The 21,022-nt window shown below is 37.9% G+C and overlaps 1 protein-coding gene across 3 annotated transcripts in view; it reads right to left on the minus strand.

Annotated features, from left to right (window-relative positions):
* The window catches only part of TAF4B (TATA-box binding protein associated factor 4b), a 132,435-nt gene that overhangs the window by 91,362 nt on the left and 20,051 nt on the right, over window positions 1-21,022 (minus strand). For 2 of the 3 annotated variants that reach the window (XM_066353442.1, XM_066353441.1), the window contains 4 exons: window positions 16,741-16,902; window positions 16,517-16,639; window positions 10,509-10,598; window positions 8,250-8,861 (listed from right to left, as the gene is read on the minus strand). In XM_066353442.1, coding sequence (XP_066209539.1) covers window positions 8,250-8,861; window positions 10,509-10,598; window positions 16,517-16,639; window positions 16,741-16,902 — 987 coding nt within the window. The remainder of the gene's footprint in view (window positions 1-8,249; window positions 8,862-10,508; window positions 10,599-16,516; window positions 16,640-16,740; window positions 16,903-21,022) is intronic. The other variant, XM_066353443.1, reaches the window with a different exon arrangement.

A 21,022-nucleotide genomic window follows, 5' to 3' on the forward strand; every position in this document is an offset into this window, starting at 1 on the left:
AGTACATGACAAGGAACTGTTCCTAAATTCTATATGGAAAGGAAGCAAAGCAAAAGTACAGTATGGATTAAACAAGTAGATGAGAAAACGCTTCACTTAACACTTTGCTTTCTCTGTATTTCAACCTCCACCTACTTCCTTGTTCATAATCCACAATAACGGAATATTTATCTCTAAATAACTCCAGCAGTAAATGCACACCAAGTTACAAGAACCAAGGATAGTATTTTCTCAAATTCTACTTAATATTCAATATGTGATTTGTAATGCACTCACTCAGGTTGAGTTCTAGAGAATAGAGGGCCCTAACTAAACAAAAACTGTAGCATAAAAGTAAAAAATTACTTGTTAGTTGCCTATTATTTCTCAGAAACAGAGAATGTGTGGGTCCTGTGCCACTATTCCTTATCTTCTGGGACAACGGCATACTCCATTAAATGCCAGTAATTCTCTGCACTCACACCAGCCTCAGGATATCTCTGAACACAATCTGACAACTCTGAGAGTTGAAATAAATTTGCCATGCCCCATTTAGATTAAGACTCAACCTTGGTAAACCTCAGGATATGTGTTTCTCTAATTAAAAAGGCCTTATAAACACTTTTTAAATTTTACTCAAATGAGTTATAATTATACTACCAGCTTTTATAGCAATCAGTATATGCCACTAAAAATCAAGAACCTACAAATTTGTTTAAAAAATTTAAATATGCTTATTGTATGATATGATTTATATGAAGTTCTAGAACAAGCAAAACTAATCTGTGGAAGGAAATGATCAGAACTGTTGTTGTTTCTTTAGAGTTGGGGGTGGGGACCAACTGGGAAGGGACACAGGTAACTTCAAGGTGATAGTAACGTTCTATATATTGATAGGGATTTTTTGTTTGTTTGTTTTTACAGAGACAGAGAGAGGGACAGATAGGGACAGACAGACAGGAATGGAGAGAGATGAGACGCATCAATCATCAGTTTTTTGTTGGGACACCTTAGTTGTTCATTGATTGCTTTTTCATATGTGCCTTGACTTGGGCCTTCAGCAGACCAAGTAACTCCTTGCTAAAGTCAGCAACCTTGGGTCCAAGCTTATGAGCTTTTTGCTCACATCAGATAAGCCCGCGCTCAAGCTGGTGACCTCTGGGTCTCGAACCTGGGTCTTCCGCATCCCAGTCTGACTATCTACTGCGCCACCGCCTGGTCAGGCTATTGATAGGATTTTGAGTTAAACAGAAATATGCACTAACTCAAAACTTATCCAATGGTTCATTTAATATTTGTGCATGTCAGTGTATGTAAATAGATAAAAAGAATAAAAAAGAGTAAATAATATTAAACTGTAGTTAATAATGTACACAATGAATTATTTAGAAAGTCTTTGAAACATATCTAAATATTAAGATGACTGACGACTAGATAAATAAATCAAGTATACCAACTGTAAATAGTAAAATCTAGATGGTTGGTTTATAGATATTTACTATAAATTTCAACATTGTTATGTTTCAAACTTTTCATAATAAAACACTGTCTTCAATAATGCAAAAATAAGATGATATATATAGAATGTACATAAATGTTATTTCTAAATAGTTTATTTTCCATAAATTCTAATGTACCCTCACCAAGCCAACATATAAATATATATATTTCTCAAATAAATTTAAAAGCACTGGCATTAATCAATCTATATATTAAGATTTTTATTATATAAACTATAATTAAATGATGGCTCATGAATTTTCTATGCAACTCCTAATTACATATGGTAAATAAAGGGTAGGCCTTACTTGGATTCAAACTTTTTTCATCAAACCTTTCATTAGTGCTATTTAAGTCATTATAATCAACAACTGAATTCAACCTCTCCTCTCACTCTTAACAGAATGCAGAAACAAAAAGAAAAAAGACAAACCACTTAAGTTTGGATCCTAGTAGGACAGTTCACTATGAAACTGAATTACTTGAGCCAATAAAACAACCAATAGTCCTTCTTTTCTCCCTAGTCAATTTTTATTTCAACTACTCTAATGAAAATATTGGCCACCAGTATATTCAGAAGCTAAAATTTATACCTTGAAAATATTTCTCTTTATTCAGTGAGAATTGAAGTCAGAAATAATTAACAGAATTAAGTCTCACAGGGTACTTTATATAAAAATGTATTTGCTGAAAATTCTTTAATGGTTCTCCATTACATCAAAATAATTAGGTAGATAGCAAAAAATATGATTCAACAGCAAAAATTTTTCTAGTATTCTGGATCAGTTTTACTTATATAATGAAAAATGCCACTTTAGTAGTGCATTAATAATTTATTTTTCTCATATATCCACAGAACAGTAATATTTGGAGAATGATTGTTAAACATATTTGGCCACTTATTTATCAAATGCTTGCAATTCGGCCCTGGCCGGTTGGCTCAGTGGTAGAGCGTCGGCCTGGCGTGCAGGGGACCCGGGTTCGATTCCCGGCCAGGGCACATAGGAGAAGCGCCCATTTGCTTCTCCACCCCCACCCCCTCCTTCCTCTCTGTCTCTCTCTTCCCCTCCCGCAGCCAAGGCTCCATTGGAGCAAAGATGGCCCGGGCGCTGGGATGGCTCTGGTCGTGGCAGAGCGACCCCCCCGGAGGGGCAGAGCATCGCCCCTGGTGGGCGTGCTGGGTGGACCCCGGTCGGGCACATGCGGGAGTCTGTCTGACTGTCTCTCCCCGTTTCTAGCTTCAGAAAAATACAAAAAAAAAAAAAAAAAAATGCTTGCAATTCTATTAATGAAAGAAATGCAAATAATAGCACCACTTAAGGAAATATGTATGTACTTGAAATAAATACCTATGACAATATTAAAACTTTCTGCCCTAACTTCAAGTATAAATTATTCAAGTGATATATAAATATAAAATTATAGAATAATAGTATTCAATTCATTCTCTAAAATTAGCCTTTAATTCAAAAACAGAGGTCAGGAACTTTAATTTTCTCATTCATGAATTTTATTCACACATGTTCTAGATTTGAAAGGCTTATTGTTTAATTTCATTTGGAAACATTGGTTATTAAAATTTATCAAAATTGAATATTAAAAAATGATCAAATTAAAACTTAGGTTTTCTATATTAAATTAGCTTTTGCTAATTAAGTTTAAATGTAATTAAAATGGTAGTCTTTCATTTAAATTAATTTTGCTTTTGCTCAATCATTAGTAAAAGTTTTTTCACAACTATCCTAAAAAAAACTTAAGTACTGAAACTCCTGAATTCTCCTACTTATTATCTATCCACCACAAGTAGACTATACTCCAATTCCTCTACTCTTTCATTAACTTTTAAAAAACCTTTAAAGCTCAACATTTAGTTGAACTGTTAAGCTTAACAGTTAGAGTGTATAACATCATGTAATAACAACTATACCAGACTTGATAAATAATAAGATTAACCATTTATGAGAACTAGATTCTTAGGTGAAATCCTAAGAACTACTCATTAACTTCATATTTCAACAGTTCTAGTATCTGTAGACCAAAATATACAAAGCTGACTATTGGTATAAAATGAAAATTTTACCCCTGAATAAACTGAGCATCTAGTTCATTTATTTGATGAAAGCTTCAGAAGATCCCCAGAAGGTAACATACAATAATTAATAAGATAACAAGTAATGATAAATCTAAATTTAAAAAAATTAGGGTCTCTTTAATCTGGAATAAAAAAGCATAATTTCATAAAATAATTGTATAAAACCTAAACCCTGCCATAATAGATTGTGGAGATTTTTAAAACTTGAAAATGTGATATTTAAAAGGTATTACCCAGAAGGCAGGTAACCTATACAAGTCCCCAGGAAAACTAGTACAAAATGGATAAGGGAATTTTAAAATTCATTATCAATTATTAAAGGAAATTACACAAATTATAAACCTTGAACAAGATAGTCATACTTGTACAATTTTTTAAAAGATTTTATTTATTGACTTTAAAGAGAGAGAAAGGTGGGGGAGGGGGGCAGGGAGCATCAACTCATAGCAGTTGCTTCACATATGTGCCTTGACTGGGAAAGCCCGGGGTTTTGAACGGTGACCTCATCATTCCAGGTTGACATTTTATCCACTGTGCCACCATAGTTCAGGCACCATACTTGTATTCTTCACTCTTTTTTTTTTTTAAACAGATACAAAGAGAGTGTCAGAGAGAGGGGCAGATAGGGACAGAGAGGCAGGGAGAGAAACGAGAAGCATCAATTCTTCGCTGTGGCACCTTAGTTGTTCATTGTTTTCTCATATGTGCCTTGCCTGGGGGGCTACAGTGGACCAAGTGACCCTTGATCAAGCCAGTGCTCTCAGGGTTTTAAACGTGGGTCCTCTGCATCCCAGTCCAATGCTCTACCCACTGCACCACTGCCTAGTCAAGCTGCACACCGTTTTTGAAGACTGCATCCTGAATTGCATGAACCACAGATTTTATCCAGCGTGGCAATTCCCATATTTTAAATCATTTTTTGCAATATTCTTCTAAGTTGCATTAAATACTCTCTTATAGTCTTTAGCAACCTGAGTATTTTCCTCCTCACTTAGACCCAGGATTAGACTGGACTATGTTTTACAATGGACTCACTGATGATATTCTTAAATTCCTCAAGGAATACGAATTCAAATTTGAGTGATGGCCCTGGCCGGTTGGCTCAGCGGTAGAGCGTCGGCCTGGCGTGCGGGGGACCTGGGTTTGATTCCCGGCCAGGGCACACAGAAGAAGCGCCCATTTGCTTCTCCACCCCCGCCCCCTCCTTCCTCTCTGTCTCTCTCTTCCCCTCCCGCAACCAAGGCTCCATTGGAGCAAAGATGGCCCGGGCGCTGGGGATGGCTCCTTGGCCTCTGCCCCAGGCGCTAGAGTGGCTCTGGTCGCGGCAGAGCAACGCCCCTGAGGGGCAGAGCATCGCCCCCTGGTGGGCAGAGCGTCGCTCCTGGTGGGCGTGCCGGGTGGATCCCGGTCGGGCGCAAGCGGGAGTCTGTCTGACTGTCTCTCTCCGTTTCCAGCTTCAGAAAAAAAAAAAAAATTACAAATTTGAGTGATATTCATTTTCTGAATTAACTGATTTGAAAGAATGTCCTAGTTCAATTCTCTCTGTGACATTACCATACAGAACAGCTTATATTGTTTTGTGTCACAGGTAAACATCTGTTGTAAAACAGATTACAAAGCACACTCAGTGTCTAGCTGCTCTGGTTTTTGCCATTTTAAATTGGAAGCTATGAATACTAACATCAAATTTGTTGACTAAAATTGCAATAAAGGCCAACCAAAAATGCAGAATTCACAATTAAAATTAAATTTCACATTCATTTAAGAATAAAAGAAGTTAAAAAAAACCCTAAAATTTACCACTGGATTTCATTAATTTTTTTCTTGATTGAAATTATTTCTAATGCATAACAAGTCAAATCTACAAGATGTAAATGCTGCCAAGATATTATTACTGGGCAGTTTTCTTTTTTTTTAAATTTTTTTTTTTTTTTTTTTTTTTTTTTTTGCATTTTTCTGAAGCTGGAAACAGGGAGAGACAGACAGACTCCCGCATGCGCCCGACCAGGATCCACCCGGCACGCCCACCAGGGGCGACGCTCTGCCCCTCCTGGGTGTCGCCATGTTGCGACCAGAGCCACTCTAGCGCCTGAGGCAGACGCTATCCCCAGCGTCCGGGCCATCTTTGCTCCAATGGAGCCTTGGCTGCGGGAGGGGAAGAGACAGACAGAGAGGAAGGTGCGACAGAGGGGTGGAGAAGCAAATGGGCGCTTCTCCTGTATGCCCTAGCTGGGAATCGAACCCGGGTCCTCCACACGCTAGGCCGACGCTCTACCGCTGAGCCAACCGGCCAGGGCTGGGCAGTTTTCTGTTTCCAGACACCGGAAACCTATAAGTTCTTGTCATGAGCACCATAACCCAATGGGAAGGACATTAGGTTCTAACCTGAGATCCATTAGTCTCTTCATTTTCTCCCTGCCTTTTTGGCATCACAAAATTATTTTAAAATCCATAGTGTGTACATGACATGCTTTTAAAACTGTGTGTAGCTATAAAGCATTAAATTTAAATCCAGGGACCAACATGCTATAGATGTTCAATAAAGAGTAACACTGATACAAGAATCAGCTGTGACCCAGAAAGAGGATTTCAATTCTGTGCTATGCTACAAAAAAGAGGCCTTTCCTTTGGGCAATTACTCTGGTTCCAGTGGTTCCCAAACCTGACCAATGTTTAAGAATCAGCACTTCTAAAAAGGTTTCATCTCTGAGATTAAATTCAGACACTCAAGAGGAACTAACTCTGTAAAGCTGGTATATTTCTCTATTTAAAAATCAGACCCAGACAGGAAGGGATTAAAAAAGATTAGCAACCAGGAAATGACTATTACTTCCTACCTAACCAAGAATCTGATGGCTGTCTGACAGATCTTTCCCCTTTCATTCTAGACACAAAGTTTCCTCTGCCTCAAAGACAATCATCCACAGATGCTAACCTCTTCTCCTGATCACACAAACAAGGCTGAGAAGTCTATTTAGACTTTACTATTCCAAGAAGCAGAATAAACTACAACAAAGAAATTCAAAACACGGCCTTTACCATGAAGGCTTACAAAAGAGAAAAAGGGCTATCACCAAAATAAAAAAAACAGCTACCTTTATTATCCTATAAGGCAGGGGAGAACTTTACTTTAAAAAACATAATTTTTAATTAATTCATCTTGTACTACCTCACACAGCTTAACAAGTCTTTCATGGTCTTCTGATACAACTTGTCTGGAATAAAGTAGAATGTTGTAAACACACATTGGTAAACAGCTTAAGATTTCTTTCACCCAAGAACCTCCCACCTGACCAGGCGGTGGCACAGTGGATCGAGTGTCGGACTGGGATGCCGAAGACCCAGGTTCGAGACCACGAGGTCGCCAGCTTGAGCGCGGGCTCATCTAGTTTGAGCAAAAGCTCACCAGCTTGGACCCAAGGTCGCTGGCTCGAGCAAGGGGTTTACTCAGGCTGCTGAAGGCCCACGATCAAGGTACATATGAGAAAGCAATCAGTGAACTAAGGTGTCGCAATGAAAAACTAATGATTGATGCTTCTCATCTCTCTCCGTTACTGTCTGTCTGTCCCTGTCTATCCCTCTCTCTGACTCTCTCTCTGTCTCTGTAAAAAAAAAAAAAGAACCTCCCAATATACCAAACTTAGGAAAAAACACAAATTCTTAGTTATCTATTCCCTTCACCACATCCCTCTCCCCTCAGCATATTTATAAAGAAATGTTACCAGAACATCACCTATGTAATAACCCTGCTAAAATATCTCATCTGCATCTAATCTTGAGGAAACAACCAGAGAAAACAGAATAAAGGATATTCTGCAAAACAACTAACCCAGGCACTTAAAATTACATACTGTACCGTATTTCCCCATGTATAAGACGCACATTAATTTGGGGGCCCGAAATTTGGGGGGAAAAAGTATTTAAAAAATACATTTAAAAAAATGTATATAAAGTTATTGAACTCAATTTTTATTCATCATAAAATTCATACAACTCCTCATCAATGTCAAAACTCCCATCCATTCTCTTGTCCTCGTCTGTGTCTGATGACGAATCACTGTCTTCAACAATGAGCACAAAAACAAGCGCAGGAAATGCAAGTTAAAAAAAATCTACAATCACTGTATAAGACACATCCAGTTTTTAGACCCCAAATTTTCCCCAAAAGTGCATCTTATACATGGGGAAATACAGTAATAAACGACCAAAAAGGCTGGGGAACTAATCTAAATTAAAAATGCCTAAAGAGAAATGACAGGTAAATGTAGCACGCAATCCTTTATTAGAAACAACATCGGGGGAGGAGGGATAGCTACAATAGATATTGCTGGGACCACTTTAGAAATACATATTGTACCAGTATTAACTTCCCGCATATGTTGCAATTATGTTAAAAACAAAAAAGAAAAAAATACTTTCCCTTAAGGAATATATAGTATGTAGGTGTGCAATGTCACAATTTCTGCAAGTGACTCTCAAATGGCTTAGGAGAAAATTACACGTGTGTTTTGTAGTATGTGACTGGAGAGGGAGAACAAAGCAAATGTGGTAAAATGTTAACAACTAGTCAAACTTGGTCAAGGGTCCCACAGGGACTCATTTTACCAGTCTTGCCAGTTTCCTGAATGTTTGAAATTTTCAAAATAAGAAATTGAAGGAGGAATGAAATGCTACTCACTAGTTGTTTCACTTTAACTGGCTGTGGAGTATCAGTTGGTTGTGAAAGGATGGGTCCCGGCTGTGCAATTTTGATCTGGACTGGAGTGCCAATGACAGGTTTGTCAGATGTGGTCCCAGGAGAAGTAACAGTGGGTGTCGAAGATGAAAGACAAATAGCTGATGTAGTTTTTCCAAAAGTTACCGATGGGAGAGCCAGTGTCACTCCTGCCCCAGAGACAACTGGTTTTTCAGGTTGAAGTGAGACAGCTGTAACTGTATTTTGTATGGATGTCACAAGCGATTTTGGAGTCTGAAGCAGAACAGTTCCAGCTGTTGTTCCTCCTGCTACAGCAGCTGGACCCACTGAATGAAGTGTCACCACTCCAGTGTTTGCTACCCCTGGACTAGCAAGGGAATTCAAACTTTGTACTGACACAGTTCTGGGTGTTGTTGCTGCAGAAACAATGATGGGCATTTCAGACTGGACTGAGGAAACTGCTGTTGTCACCACAGAGGTTGTCACTGGTGTGGTACAGGTAGCGATGACTACCTCACCAGAAGTCTGCTGAACACACTGCTGAATGAAGCTCTGGGAGTTAGGCATGACTTGTCGTAAGGCACTCACACTTTTCTAGAAACAGGGAAGGAAAAAGAAATCTCTAAATTAGCTTACTAGTAAAATAAAAATACTTTGTATTTCATATCTTTATAATATAAAATATTGTAAAATGATTCAAAAGTACATTGGCCCTGATCGGGTAGCTCAGCTGGTTAAAGCGTTGTCCTACTATGCCAAGTTTGTGGGTGCAATCCCTAGTCAGGGCACATACAAGAATCAGCCAATGAATGCATAAATAAGAGTGGAAAAACAAATCAATGTTATTCTTGCGCTCTCTCTCTCCCTTTTTCTTTCTAGAATCAATTTTAAAAATAAAAAAAGAATCTTAAAAGTATATCAAGTGTTTTAGTTGAGGATATCTTATATCACTTATTTATATCCTGTCAATTTCTAAGATTCAATCAATTTAAAACCCAAAAGTGCTTTATTTTTCAAAACAAAATTACTGCATCTCAGTATTAAATTTATTTTGTACATCTGAAAATATAAATTAAGTTTTATGTTTGTACTCATCTCAACTCCATAACAGATCACTAATAACTTTAGTATCTATAAGTTTGTTTAAACAAAAGCAGACTAAAAAAATTTCTTTGTTAAATAACTTTCAAACTTTTGGCAGAAAGTCTTCATATCAAAATAAAAGCTAATACAAACAAGGTTAATTTTCTTAATTGGACTACAATATTTTCTAACTGTATTTTAAGTTGGTGTTTATCTTTGCACTGAAAGGGACCCAAGGAAGACTGCATCTAACTTCTCGATCAAGAGGGTCATCTGAAAACAAGGCACACTAGTCATTTCATGTTAAGTATTATCCTGACCCTTCAACCTTCCCTTTCCTAGACCAAGTCTCCTCTGCCTAAAACATTCTCAGTTTCTTTAGCCACATTTCTATCATACGATTAGCATCCTCCTAGGGACAGTTTTATTATTTTAATATCCTTCTGAAAATGTGGTGCTCTCTCTTCCTACTCTTTTCTCATAAGGCAACCAAAAGAAGTCTTCCACTATGAAGCCTCTAGCACGTTCCTTAGACAATTCAGTCAAATTTTTCTAAAGGCAATGCTTAATTCCATTATTTCAAAATCTACAATCCCAGGTCTTAATGACTTTATAAATTTCAATTCATTCCTTTTCAGCTTGTGATTATCCAAAAATACATATTTTTAGTCTGCCAAAACAAGCTCTTATTATTAAAGTTATTGTTCTCCATCAAAATTCTATTTAATTCAATAGATCTTAGAGAAGAATATACCTACTAACAAAATACATAATATTTAAAAAATAGACTGTCCAAAAAAAAAAAAATAGACTGTCCACTAAATTTGGTATTATGTGATTTCTAAAAGAATATAAGTCATTAGGAAAAGGCCCTATTTTTAAAAATCTTAAGAATATTGCATATATACAAGCATTAAAAAAACATCCACTTATACTAATGGATAAGGTACCCATTTCTCTCTTACCAGTGTGTTCCAATCCAAAGAATATGAAGTATCAATGTGATTTACAGATTACAACAGAGAGGCTGTAATCTCCTACATTGTTAGCTATTTTCACCTTTTAGGTTGTTATCATGCTGAAATATTCAGGTTTTAAATTATTTTAAAGTAATCTGTTACAAAGAATTGCTTCAAAGTAATAAATACATAACTCTACCTTAAGAAAAGGAACTAGGTGAGGCTGGGGTGAAGACTTGAGTTCAATATACAGCTGCCTAGTAAATTCTTCTGCTTCAATTTTTGCATCCTGAGGATGAGAGAAAGAAGATCACTTTTAGGTCTACAAATATTTTAAAACAGGAACAGTATGTAATTCATAATTGTAGACATAATAAGCTTTGAACAGTGATACAGTCCATCATTAAATGGAAATGTTTTTTCCATGTCATTTGTGAAATGAATAAGCACAAACAATAGAGATGTTTGTTCATACAGGAATGATGCCAGTAAGCAAAATAAAAGTATAGCTGGCAGCCTAAATAAAGCTACTGAAATACAGTCTGTTAAGAACAATTAAGAAGTGAATGCCTGGCATGTGGCTGCACAGTGGACAGAGTGCCAGCGTGGAACACTGAGGTCGCAGGTTTGAACACCTGGGCTTGCCGGGTCAAGGCATGTATGACAAGCAACTAATGACCAGCTAGAGTGAAGTAACTACTTCTTATCTCCCCCTCCACCTCTCTCTGTAAAATCAAGAAATAAAATCTTAAAAAAAAGAAAAAGTAGTAGGAGTAGTGAAGACATAGGAGTCCTAAGTTTCTTAGGGCAGAGGATAAGAAGTTACCTGGTTTGGGGGTCATGTTTTTTGTTTTACTTTTCAATTTTGAAATTTCCTTAATCAGTATAAGTTTGTATTTTTAGAATGCTATTCTAAGACAATAATAACAGATATACTATTGTCCAAAAAAACTTAGGAATCCTTCCATAACCTGTATATTCTAAGCATTTCAGGGGTCTATGAGGTCTAAATTATTTTCATTTTGATACTAAAAGAATTTGTTTGGCCTTTTGCACTGTGCTGACATTTGCACTGATGGCACAAAAGCAACAGTAGGTAAAACTGTTGGCAAGAAAGGCAATGCCGGCCCTGGCCGGTTGGCTCAGCGGTGGAGCGTCGGCCTGGCGTGCGGGGGACCCGGGTTCGATTCCCGGCCAGGGCACATAGGAGAAGCGCCCATTTGCTTCTCCACTCCCCCGTCTCCTTCCTCTCTGTCTCTCTTCCCCTCCCGCAGCCAAGGCTCCATTGGAGCAAAGATGGCCCGGGCGCTGGGGATGGCTCCTTGGCCTCTGCCCCAGGTGCTGGAGTGGCTCTGGTCACGGCAGAACGACGACCCGGAGGGGTAGAGCATCGCCCCCTGGTGGGCAGAGCGTCTTCCCTGGTGGGCGTGCCGGGTGGATCCCGGGCGCATGCGGGAGTCTGTCTGACTGTCTCTCCCCGTTTCCAGCTTCAGAAAAATACAAAAAAAAAAAAAAAAAGAAAGAAAGGCAATGCCAATAAATTAAAATAGGTGTCATCATATTCTATATCACTAGGCACTTGTAAAAATTAAAAAGAGCCAGTTTCCCTTCAAAATATACTCAATGAAGCAGTAAAAATTAATTTTACTACATCTCAACCTTTCAATAGACATCTTTTTATAATGTGTATAAGAAAATGGAAACTACCCATAGAGCAATTTCTGATATAAACCAAATTAAATTAAGATGGTTAAGGAAAAGCACTTTGTGATTTGAGTTGCTAACTCAACTAATTGACTTTCTTCATTTACTGGGGAAAAAATGTCAAACCAACTGTGGTTATTCAGAAGACTTGGGTATTTGATTGCTAGGTATTTTCTCAAAAACAAACAATGAAACAAACAAGCCAAGCCTGTCACTGTAAAGAAAAAAACTGACAGTATTTGATGCTAATAATAAAAAATAAAGCTCTCAAGCCAAATTTTGAATTTTGGAGAATCTGTAACCACAATCATAAGTTGCATAGCTTCCTCATATGGAAAGAATTTCCTTATGAGATTGTTGGTCTGATTACAAGTATCATTTTTTTTGGATATCTTAAATAACAAATCCATCAACATTTGGAAGATTTGTGAACAACTCAGTGAACCAATATTTTCTAAATAACCAAAATGCATTGTTATCATAATCACACTTGGGCACTTGGGTAAAAGATCCCTTCAGAGTGCAAGATAAGCCAGTGGATCTAAAGAGTATCCACAATGATCTGGGGGAAAGGCTCCTAAAATAATCACTTTTCCAACCACCTCTTCACAAAAGGTGGAATTCTCCAAAATACTTTGACCAAAATAACACATGCAAAACAGATTAAATATAGAAGCACATATTAGAACCTAGCTACCTTCTGTTAAATCAGATATTGAAGAGATTTGCAAAAATATAAAACAAAGCCACTGTTCTCAAAATTTTTAGTTTTGGAAACTATAATTTTCATTTATATGTCAAAATTAACATGGCAATTTATGCCTCGGAGGCAGACAAACCCCATAAGCCCCACAACAGTTGACAGCCTACCCATTAATACTAAGATGGTCAAGAGGAAGACCCTCTGATACTTCGAAATTAACTTTTTGTGCACACAATTAGAAAAAGCTGGCTATGTATTAGGCAGAATGAATGGAAAAGATATTTAGTTGGTCTCTCAAAGCTTCAAAAGAGGATTTAGATAAATAGATCAACCAATGATGTCACTTAAGTGTCAATCCAATTCTCTGAGGTATTAATGGCTGTCCTTATTTTAAGGAGGGTCATTTGGAACTTGACTTGTCAAAGACAGATATAAATTATAAATACCTGGAAAACAAAATTTGGCTCCACATACATCCATATATGTATGTTGTAAATGTGAGATAATTGTCTACCTCCAGATGATATTGTTAAAGGCAAGTGCTTGTAAGTATTGGGTATTCTAAAATTCTCAGAAATGCAGAACTAACTCAAATGCTTTTCAAATTCATGAATCTATACTGCTCACAAAAATTAGGGGATATTTCAAAATGAATAAGAAATGATAAAAAAAGAAGCATTTGATTTTTTTTTTTATTAAACAAGAACATCAGAAAAGCAAATGACAAGTTCAGAGAAAGTTGTTCAATTATGCAAATGCGATGCAAAACCAACTTTTATTTCATTGGTGAAAATGCACTATACCAAAGGCTGAAGTACCTACACATTCCCTGATCCCCTAATTTTTGTAAGCAGTGTAAGATTAATCCATAGTAAATAAAAGCTGGTTTAACTTTGTGAGTTTAAATAAAAAACACATCTTTCTTTTGCTTAAATTTTACAAAAACTAACCTGTTAATAACTGACTTTTTAAATCTATGAAAAATGTTTCTGTAGTGCATAAAAGTCCAAGCTAAAAATTGTTAATTGCCTAACCAGGTGGTGGTGCAGTGAATAGCACGTAGGCCTGGGATACTGAAGGCCCAGGTTCAAAACCCCGAGGTCACCAGCTTGAGTGTCAGATCATAAACATGACCCCATGGTCGCTGGCTTGAGCCCAAAGGTTGCTGGTTTGAACAAGGGGTCTCTGGCTTGGCACCCCCCCCCCATCAAGGCACATATGAGAAAGCAATCAACGAACAACTAACATGCAGCAACTATGAATTGATGCATCTCATCTCTCTCTCTTCCTATCTGTCCCAGCCCCCTCTCTCATTAAAAGAAAATGCTAATTACTTCCTGGTTTTCACTAGAAATTGAGGTTTTAAGGGTTAAAAAGCTCATTATATGGCCTGACCAGGGAATGGCACAATAAATAAGAGCATCAGACTGCAACACAGAGGACCCAGGTTCTGGCTTGAGTGCGGGTGCACCTGGCTTGAGCACAGGCTCACCAGTTTGAGCATGGGATCACAGACGTGACTCCATGGTTGCTAGCTTGAGCCCAAGGTCTCTGGCTTTGAAGCAAGGGGTCACTTGCTCTGCTGTATCCGCCCACTCCCCATCAAGGCACATATGAAAAAGCAAGCAATGAACAACTAAGGTGCTGCAACGAAGAATTGATGCTTCTCATCTCTCTCCCTTCCTGTCTGTCCCTATCTGTCCCTCTCTTCGACTCTCTGTCTCTGTCAAAAAAAAAAAAAAAGAGCTCATCACTATGTAGGAATAATTTTGTGGTTTTTCAGAAGGACCCCTTGACCACTTCAAACAAATTGAAGTTTCATGGGAAGCACTGTAAAGTGCGTGCACTGAAAACTGCAAAGGAATATTGTACGGGTAAGCAATGGGTGTACAGTAAATGAAAGTTTGGGGCTATGACAAACCCAAGATGGCCGCTTGGTTCTTCCCTGCTCCCTGACTCCCATTTTTTAATTTTTGCATTCCTTCAGGCATTACAGTGCATTTTAGCTGGACTTAGATGAAGGAACTTATGAGCTGACATTTTTGAAAGAAGACATCTTACACTATGCCAAGGTTTGATAAAGAAAATGTCATGTTGATAACTGCTGCCTTTCACAGTGAGCTCCCAGGACAGAAAGACTTTATTTTAAAGATCATTGACTGCCATCTGGGCATTTTGTTTATTGGAATGGACAGCAAATAAAAGACACTCTCCAACTTGATTGTAAGGGGACTTCCCAGGCTCCTACCTGATCCTGAATAGACATCCCCTTGTCTAGGGACGTCAAAGACAACTCGAAGACTCCTGAAGGACCAGAAGTCAGACACCAAAGGCAGACAACTATCCCAAGACACTGACAAGGCATGCGGATTTATGGATGGATATTAAGCTCAGAATCCATTTTGTTTAATTGTTTTTGCCTGTTTGCTAATGATATTAGTGATAATTGTTATACTTGTTCTTTGGCTTGATCTGTATGTTTCTGACTACTGACTATGTAGTATAATGGTTAATATTCTTTTCATGGCTTATGTAAATCTTATACTAGATGCCAAATAAAGAAAAATAAAATAGAAGGTAAAAAAATCAAATCATGATAGTCATAGGATAAAAATGACCCAGAGTGTTTTATTCACAACAAAGGCCATAAGACCTGACTATCTTCCACTTACCTGCCATTCCCTTTTTGGGAAAAATTCTACCTCAGCTCACATCCACGGTTATCCTATTGCCCCATTCCCAATGATCAACAAGGCAACACTGATACTGAGACGTCCCAGGAATAAGCCTTCCTTGAAGCTGAGAGACCACAGCATCCAACCAAGTATTTGGTCTCCAATGCTTTTTTTGAATTGATTTATGAACAAAAGGGGAACTATTGACAAAAAAAGGGGCAGGGTTCCCATTGAAAGTAACCTCCCATGGTGATCTGATCATAAATTCCTAACTTGGCAGCTCATGGGCAGTCATGCCCAGGCCTATAACTTCTCTACTCTTCTCATCTTATAGAGAAGGAAACTGTGACATAAGGAATTTAATTTACTCCCACAGGTCCAAAAGTTTGTTGTTTGGACATACGGAACTTAATTATTATTATTTTAATTTTTTTAGGGAAGGGGGGATAGACAGACAGTAAGGGAGAGAGATGAGAATTCTAGTCAACACTCTATCCACTGCACCACCACTTGGTCAGGCAGAACTTAATTTTATTATTTGTTAATAGCCGTTCTGGCACTTACAATTCTAATAACTTTTTATTTAATCAAATAGCCAACCTTTTCTCCAAGGCCCTTTTTAGGCTAAGGGAAACAAGACTGACATATGGAAAGTAATCTATTACAATAGATTTACTCGTCTAAGATTTATAACCATTATAAAGCTTTCAAGAAGCAAAAGCAAAGTGTATTTTAAAAAATCAATTTAAAATAAACGGCACTTAAAAATAATCATTTCCTGCCTGACCATGTGATGGTGCAGCGGATAGATCATCGGTCTGGGACGCTGAGGACCCAGGTTCGAAACCCCAAGGTCGCCAGCTTGAGCTCAGGCTCACCAGCTTGAGCAAGGGGTCACTGGCTCAGCTGTAGCGCTCCGGTCAAGGCACACAGGAGAAAGCAATCAATGAACAACTAAGGTGCCGCAACTATGAGTTCATGCTTCTCATTTCTTCTCCTTCCTGTCTGTTTGTCCCTGTCTGTCCCTCTTTCTCTCTTGTTTAATTAAAAAAAAATTAATTCCCTATTTAAAACATGTTCTATAGATTCTTACAGAGGTTGCAAGGTTTTACAGTATTAACTTACCAAAAGTTGTCCCACCAGCTTCTTCACATTCTGCCCCATTTCTGGGGACTGTGATCCACTACATGCTAATTTAATTAACATTGCAAGGAAGTTCTTACATTTCTTCACATTTTCTAGCATCACCTAAATAGAAAACATAAACATGCACTCATAAATGTTAGATAGAAAGAGTTAAAAAAAATTGTAAAGAGCTGTATTTATATAAGGTGCAAGTGAGAGCTTACCGGAGAAAGATTAGTCTGAGCAGCTGCGGAGTTCTCTGCTTTGAGATTGGGCTCATTTGAGGGGGTGTGAGATGCTCCCAAACTTGAAGGCTTCAGGGTAGTTAGAGTATTTAATGGCTTTTTGGGAGTAACTGTTACAACACTGGTTGGCACAGCCACAGACTGAAATAAAAAATAGTAAATATTTACATATGTATTACTATGATGCGTATCACAGTGGGTACCTCATTACACACTTATCAGACTAGTAATGGACTTAAAATTGGTTGCTTTTGTTATGTCCTATTCGTTTAAGGCAATGTAGCATTATAAAAGCTCTGGACTCTAGCAGCTTTGGGTTTCAGTCTCCTTTTCACTGATACTGACTTAGTGCTGACCTCTAACAAATTACTTAATCCTGCTAACCCTCTGATTCTTGTCTATAAAAGAAACAAGAATAGCAAGGGTACCTACTATCTTAGGATTGTTTGTGCAACACAGTGCCAAGTACAAAGTCCTCAAAAAATATTATTAATACTTCTCTAAAAAGGAGTTGAAATAGTAAGCTTTATATGAAAATCTAGAATTTCCTGTTCTGTAATTGTCTGCTGCTTTTTCATAAGTATAAAGCAGAGACATTTACTGGCCACCTATATACAACTAAGTTGCTTTTATGTAGACCATAAGGGTAAGCATTATGAATATTATAAAAGTGTATTATATTTGCAGACTGAAAACAATTTCTGTTGCTTCTTTCACCTTCTATTGAAATAAGGTATGATTACAGCACCACCTGCAGGATAAAAAAGTTTCACACAAGAAATCACAAGTCAGGTATTAAATTAGTGAGATAAAGCAACAATCTTAAAGACAGACATTAAAATGTACAGAATATGAGTAAAATTTAGAGGTGTACAGAGAACAGTATTTACAATTCACGCAGGAAACTAAACACTACACCATCAATTTAATGCTTATGTTCTATAGGCATATAGCATAAAAAGGTCAGCTTATTCTCATCTTCAAGAAAATCTTGTTTCGCGATAGCATGGATGGACCTGGAGATTATTATGCTAAGTGAAATAAGCCAGTCAGAGACAGACAAATACCCTATGATTTCACTTATATGTGGAATTAATGAACAAAATAAACTGATAAACAAAATAGAAACAGGCATGGATAAATGGGACAGCTGTCAGAGGAGGAAGATTAGAAGACTTGATGAAAGAAGGTGAAGGGATCAGTCAAAAAACATATATACAAAACAAACAGACCTAGAGGAGGACAGTGTGGTCACAGCCAGGGAGAGAGGGGGGTGGGAGTGGGTAGAGGTGGGTAAAGGAGGAGAAAACGGGGATGGAAAGAGCCTTTGCTCTGGCCGATGGGCACATGATGTAGTGAGCAAGTGAGGTTTTATTCAGTTGAACATTTGAATGGTTTTCCTACAAATTCAATTTAATAGGGAGGGAGGGAGGGAGGGAGGGAGGGGGAGGGAGGGAGGAAGGGAGGGAGGAAATCTTTTGTAATACATAGTAACCATGGGTAAAGCTGAATGTACAAAAAATTTTCCCACTTTAGCCTGACCTCTGGTGGCGAAGTGGATAGAGCGTCAACCTGGAGTGCTGATGATGTCACTGGTTTGAAACCTCAGCCTTGCCTGGTCAAGGCACACACATATGAGAAGCAGTCAATGAACAACTAAAGTGAAGCAACTACTATGAGTGATCCTGCTCACTCCCTCTCTCCCTCTCTCTCTCTTCCTCTCTAAAATCAATTTAAAAAATCTTAAAAAAAAAAAAAGATTTTCCACTTTAGAAAGACTAGAACATGTATTAGACAAGAATTTGAGAGTAAAAATGGCAAAGAAATTAAAAACACTGAAAATGATGGTGACTAGAACTAATGATGAAATGTTAAGCAAAAAAAGGTAAAATAAAAAATTACACCTAAATTCATACAATTTTATTAAGGGTGACCAGATCCCAAAGGTAGCAATGCAATGACGCCTCCCTCTTATTCCTAGCCTTAGTCCTGCTCTCCAAGGACAACTACTGTACACTTCCCTCTGAATCCTGTGGGGACTTTCTAATCAGCTTTTTAGTTTCATGTACAGTAAATAAATACTCTTCCTTCAGTGAGTCTGTCTATTTATACTCAGTCATTAACTCTTTGTGCTACTATTGATATATTTGAGGCACGATTTGAAACTTTAGCTGGTGAGCATGAATATCTTTCAATACGGAAAGAAGGGGCTCCTCCAGAGAGTTCTGTCCCTCCCCCTCACAAGCAAAACAAGGCCCATGAAATGTAAGCTCAGGAAAAGTATCCTGTGTTTTGAGTAAAGGGGGCACTTATAACATTTCTCCATTCCTTGTCAATATTTTGTTCTGTCTCTGGAACAAAATCTGTCCTTCATGACTCTACCAGATACATGCACTTTCCATGGGAATTTCATCTCTTAAAAGGAATGAGGAGGTACATAATCCCAGTCTTTATCTACATCTTACTGCGTATGGATGGACCATCTTAAATTCAATCAAAGCTCTGCCTTAGTCTCACCAATTGTACTTCCACGCTTTGCAAGACTGCACTGGCACTGACTAGGTATGTCTGGGGAACAAGAGAAAGACCCGGGGTGTACGTGAAATAATCTGTGAAAAATCAGTTATACATAAAACCAGTAAAAAGAGTTGTCTTCAAATTGAACAGAGTAAGCTGCATTTCAAGGAGAGTCATTTTTCATACCTGTGTGAAAAAGCAATCAACTTTGGGTTTGTTCATTTGTAATTAGAAAGACTAATTCTAAATGCAACCATTTTCACATTATATTCCATTGCAACAATGGGTCAAGCTATGTCTTCATTATGACACACAATATAAAACTGAACAAAGATTTCAAATTACTTCCCATGTTATATTTACTAGACCAAACCATGTTTTAAGCCATTTTAATATATACTGATAACTACTAATAGATAAATACTTTTCAAAATTTCTTAACAGACATTTGCCCTTACAAATAGTCAAGTATAAAAAGTTTTATCTTTTCTCATTTCCAAGTTCTAGCTCCTTATTTTCAAGAAATGCCTGGGCTCTGGACAGATGGTTCAGTGGATAGCTCATCGTTCAGCATGCTGAGGTTGTGGGTCCGAAGCCCAGACAAGGCACATAGGAGAAGCAACCTATGAGTGCACAACTAAATGGAACTAAGTAGAACAATGAGTTGATGCTTCTCTCTCCTTTTCCTTTTCTATCTTCTCCCCCACCTCTCTCTCAAATCAATGGAAAACTTTTGTTTTAAAAAAATACCCCAAACTAAGAATGCTTTACTCCTGAAAGTAGACACAGATATTATTCATTAACTCCATTATTTGATCATTTCTTCTTTAGCTTACAACTGAGGAGCAGCCTCATTTAAAACATGCACTTTCTACTAAAGTAGAAAAAGTTACAAACAATCCACATGGATATATCAATGATATAGACATAAAGATGACAAAATATCCAAAGAAAAGAACTAACAGCCTAGATATACCATTTTAACAGCTATAAGTACTAAATCTTTGAGATATAATATATCCAATGAGAAAACTCACATACTCAAAGTACTGTTGAAGTGATAAAACCCTTCCATGAAATAATTATGTTATAAATTCTTTAAACTTCTAGTTATTCTGATGCCCCAACATCCCCACAAATAGTGTCTAAACAGCCCATCCAGGTGACTAGGTATACCAATGTGATAAGGTGGATCCATGGTACAAGTTCCTCTTCCTATCCCCTTCTGACTGTGACCTAGTGCCATTCAAACACACCAATGAACTCTAATGTTTTTTGCTTGTGTGCTCTACACCAGCCTTCAATAAAGGCACTTGCCCCCTTTTACTGTTTCTCAGTTTCCCATCTGTTTAGTTGAGCCTTCTACCTGGGCACTTCACCCATATGGCCCCCTCAGAGGTCACACTGTCACCAAAGGATACAGCTATAAACCAGACACCACAGCTGCCCCCTGAGCACTTCAGGTTCCTTGTGTCCAGGGACCAGCAGAAAAGTGAAAATTTATTATCATGATGGACCTGACTTCTGGAATACAATGGAATCCAAGAGCAATATGTGTGGTAATTACAGGTGATCCACTTAAGTGTCTCTTGGGATTTCTTTGCTCAATTGTGATGACAAATGGACAAGGGCAGAAACTCTTGCTTCATGGTGATTAGGACCTCATATCCCTCAGGGATTAAGGTCTGGCCACACTACCAGTTAAGCTACCATGACCAGCAGAGTTGGTAACTGAGGGTAAGGA

The sequence above is a fragment of the Saccopteryx leptura genome, chromosome 11 (genome assembly GCF_036850995.1).
Source record: "Saccopteryx leptura isolate mSacLep1 chromosome 11, mSacLep1_pri_phased_curated, whole genome shotgun sequence".
Classification (NCBI taxonomy): Eukaryota; Metazoa; Chordata; class Mammalia; order Chiroptera; family Emballonuridae; genus Saccopteryx; species Saccopteryx leptura.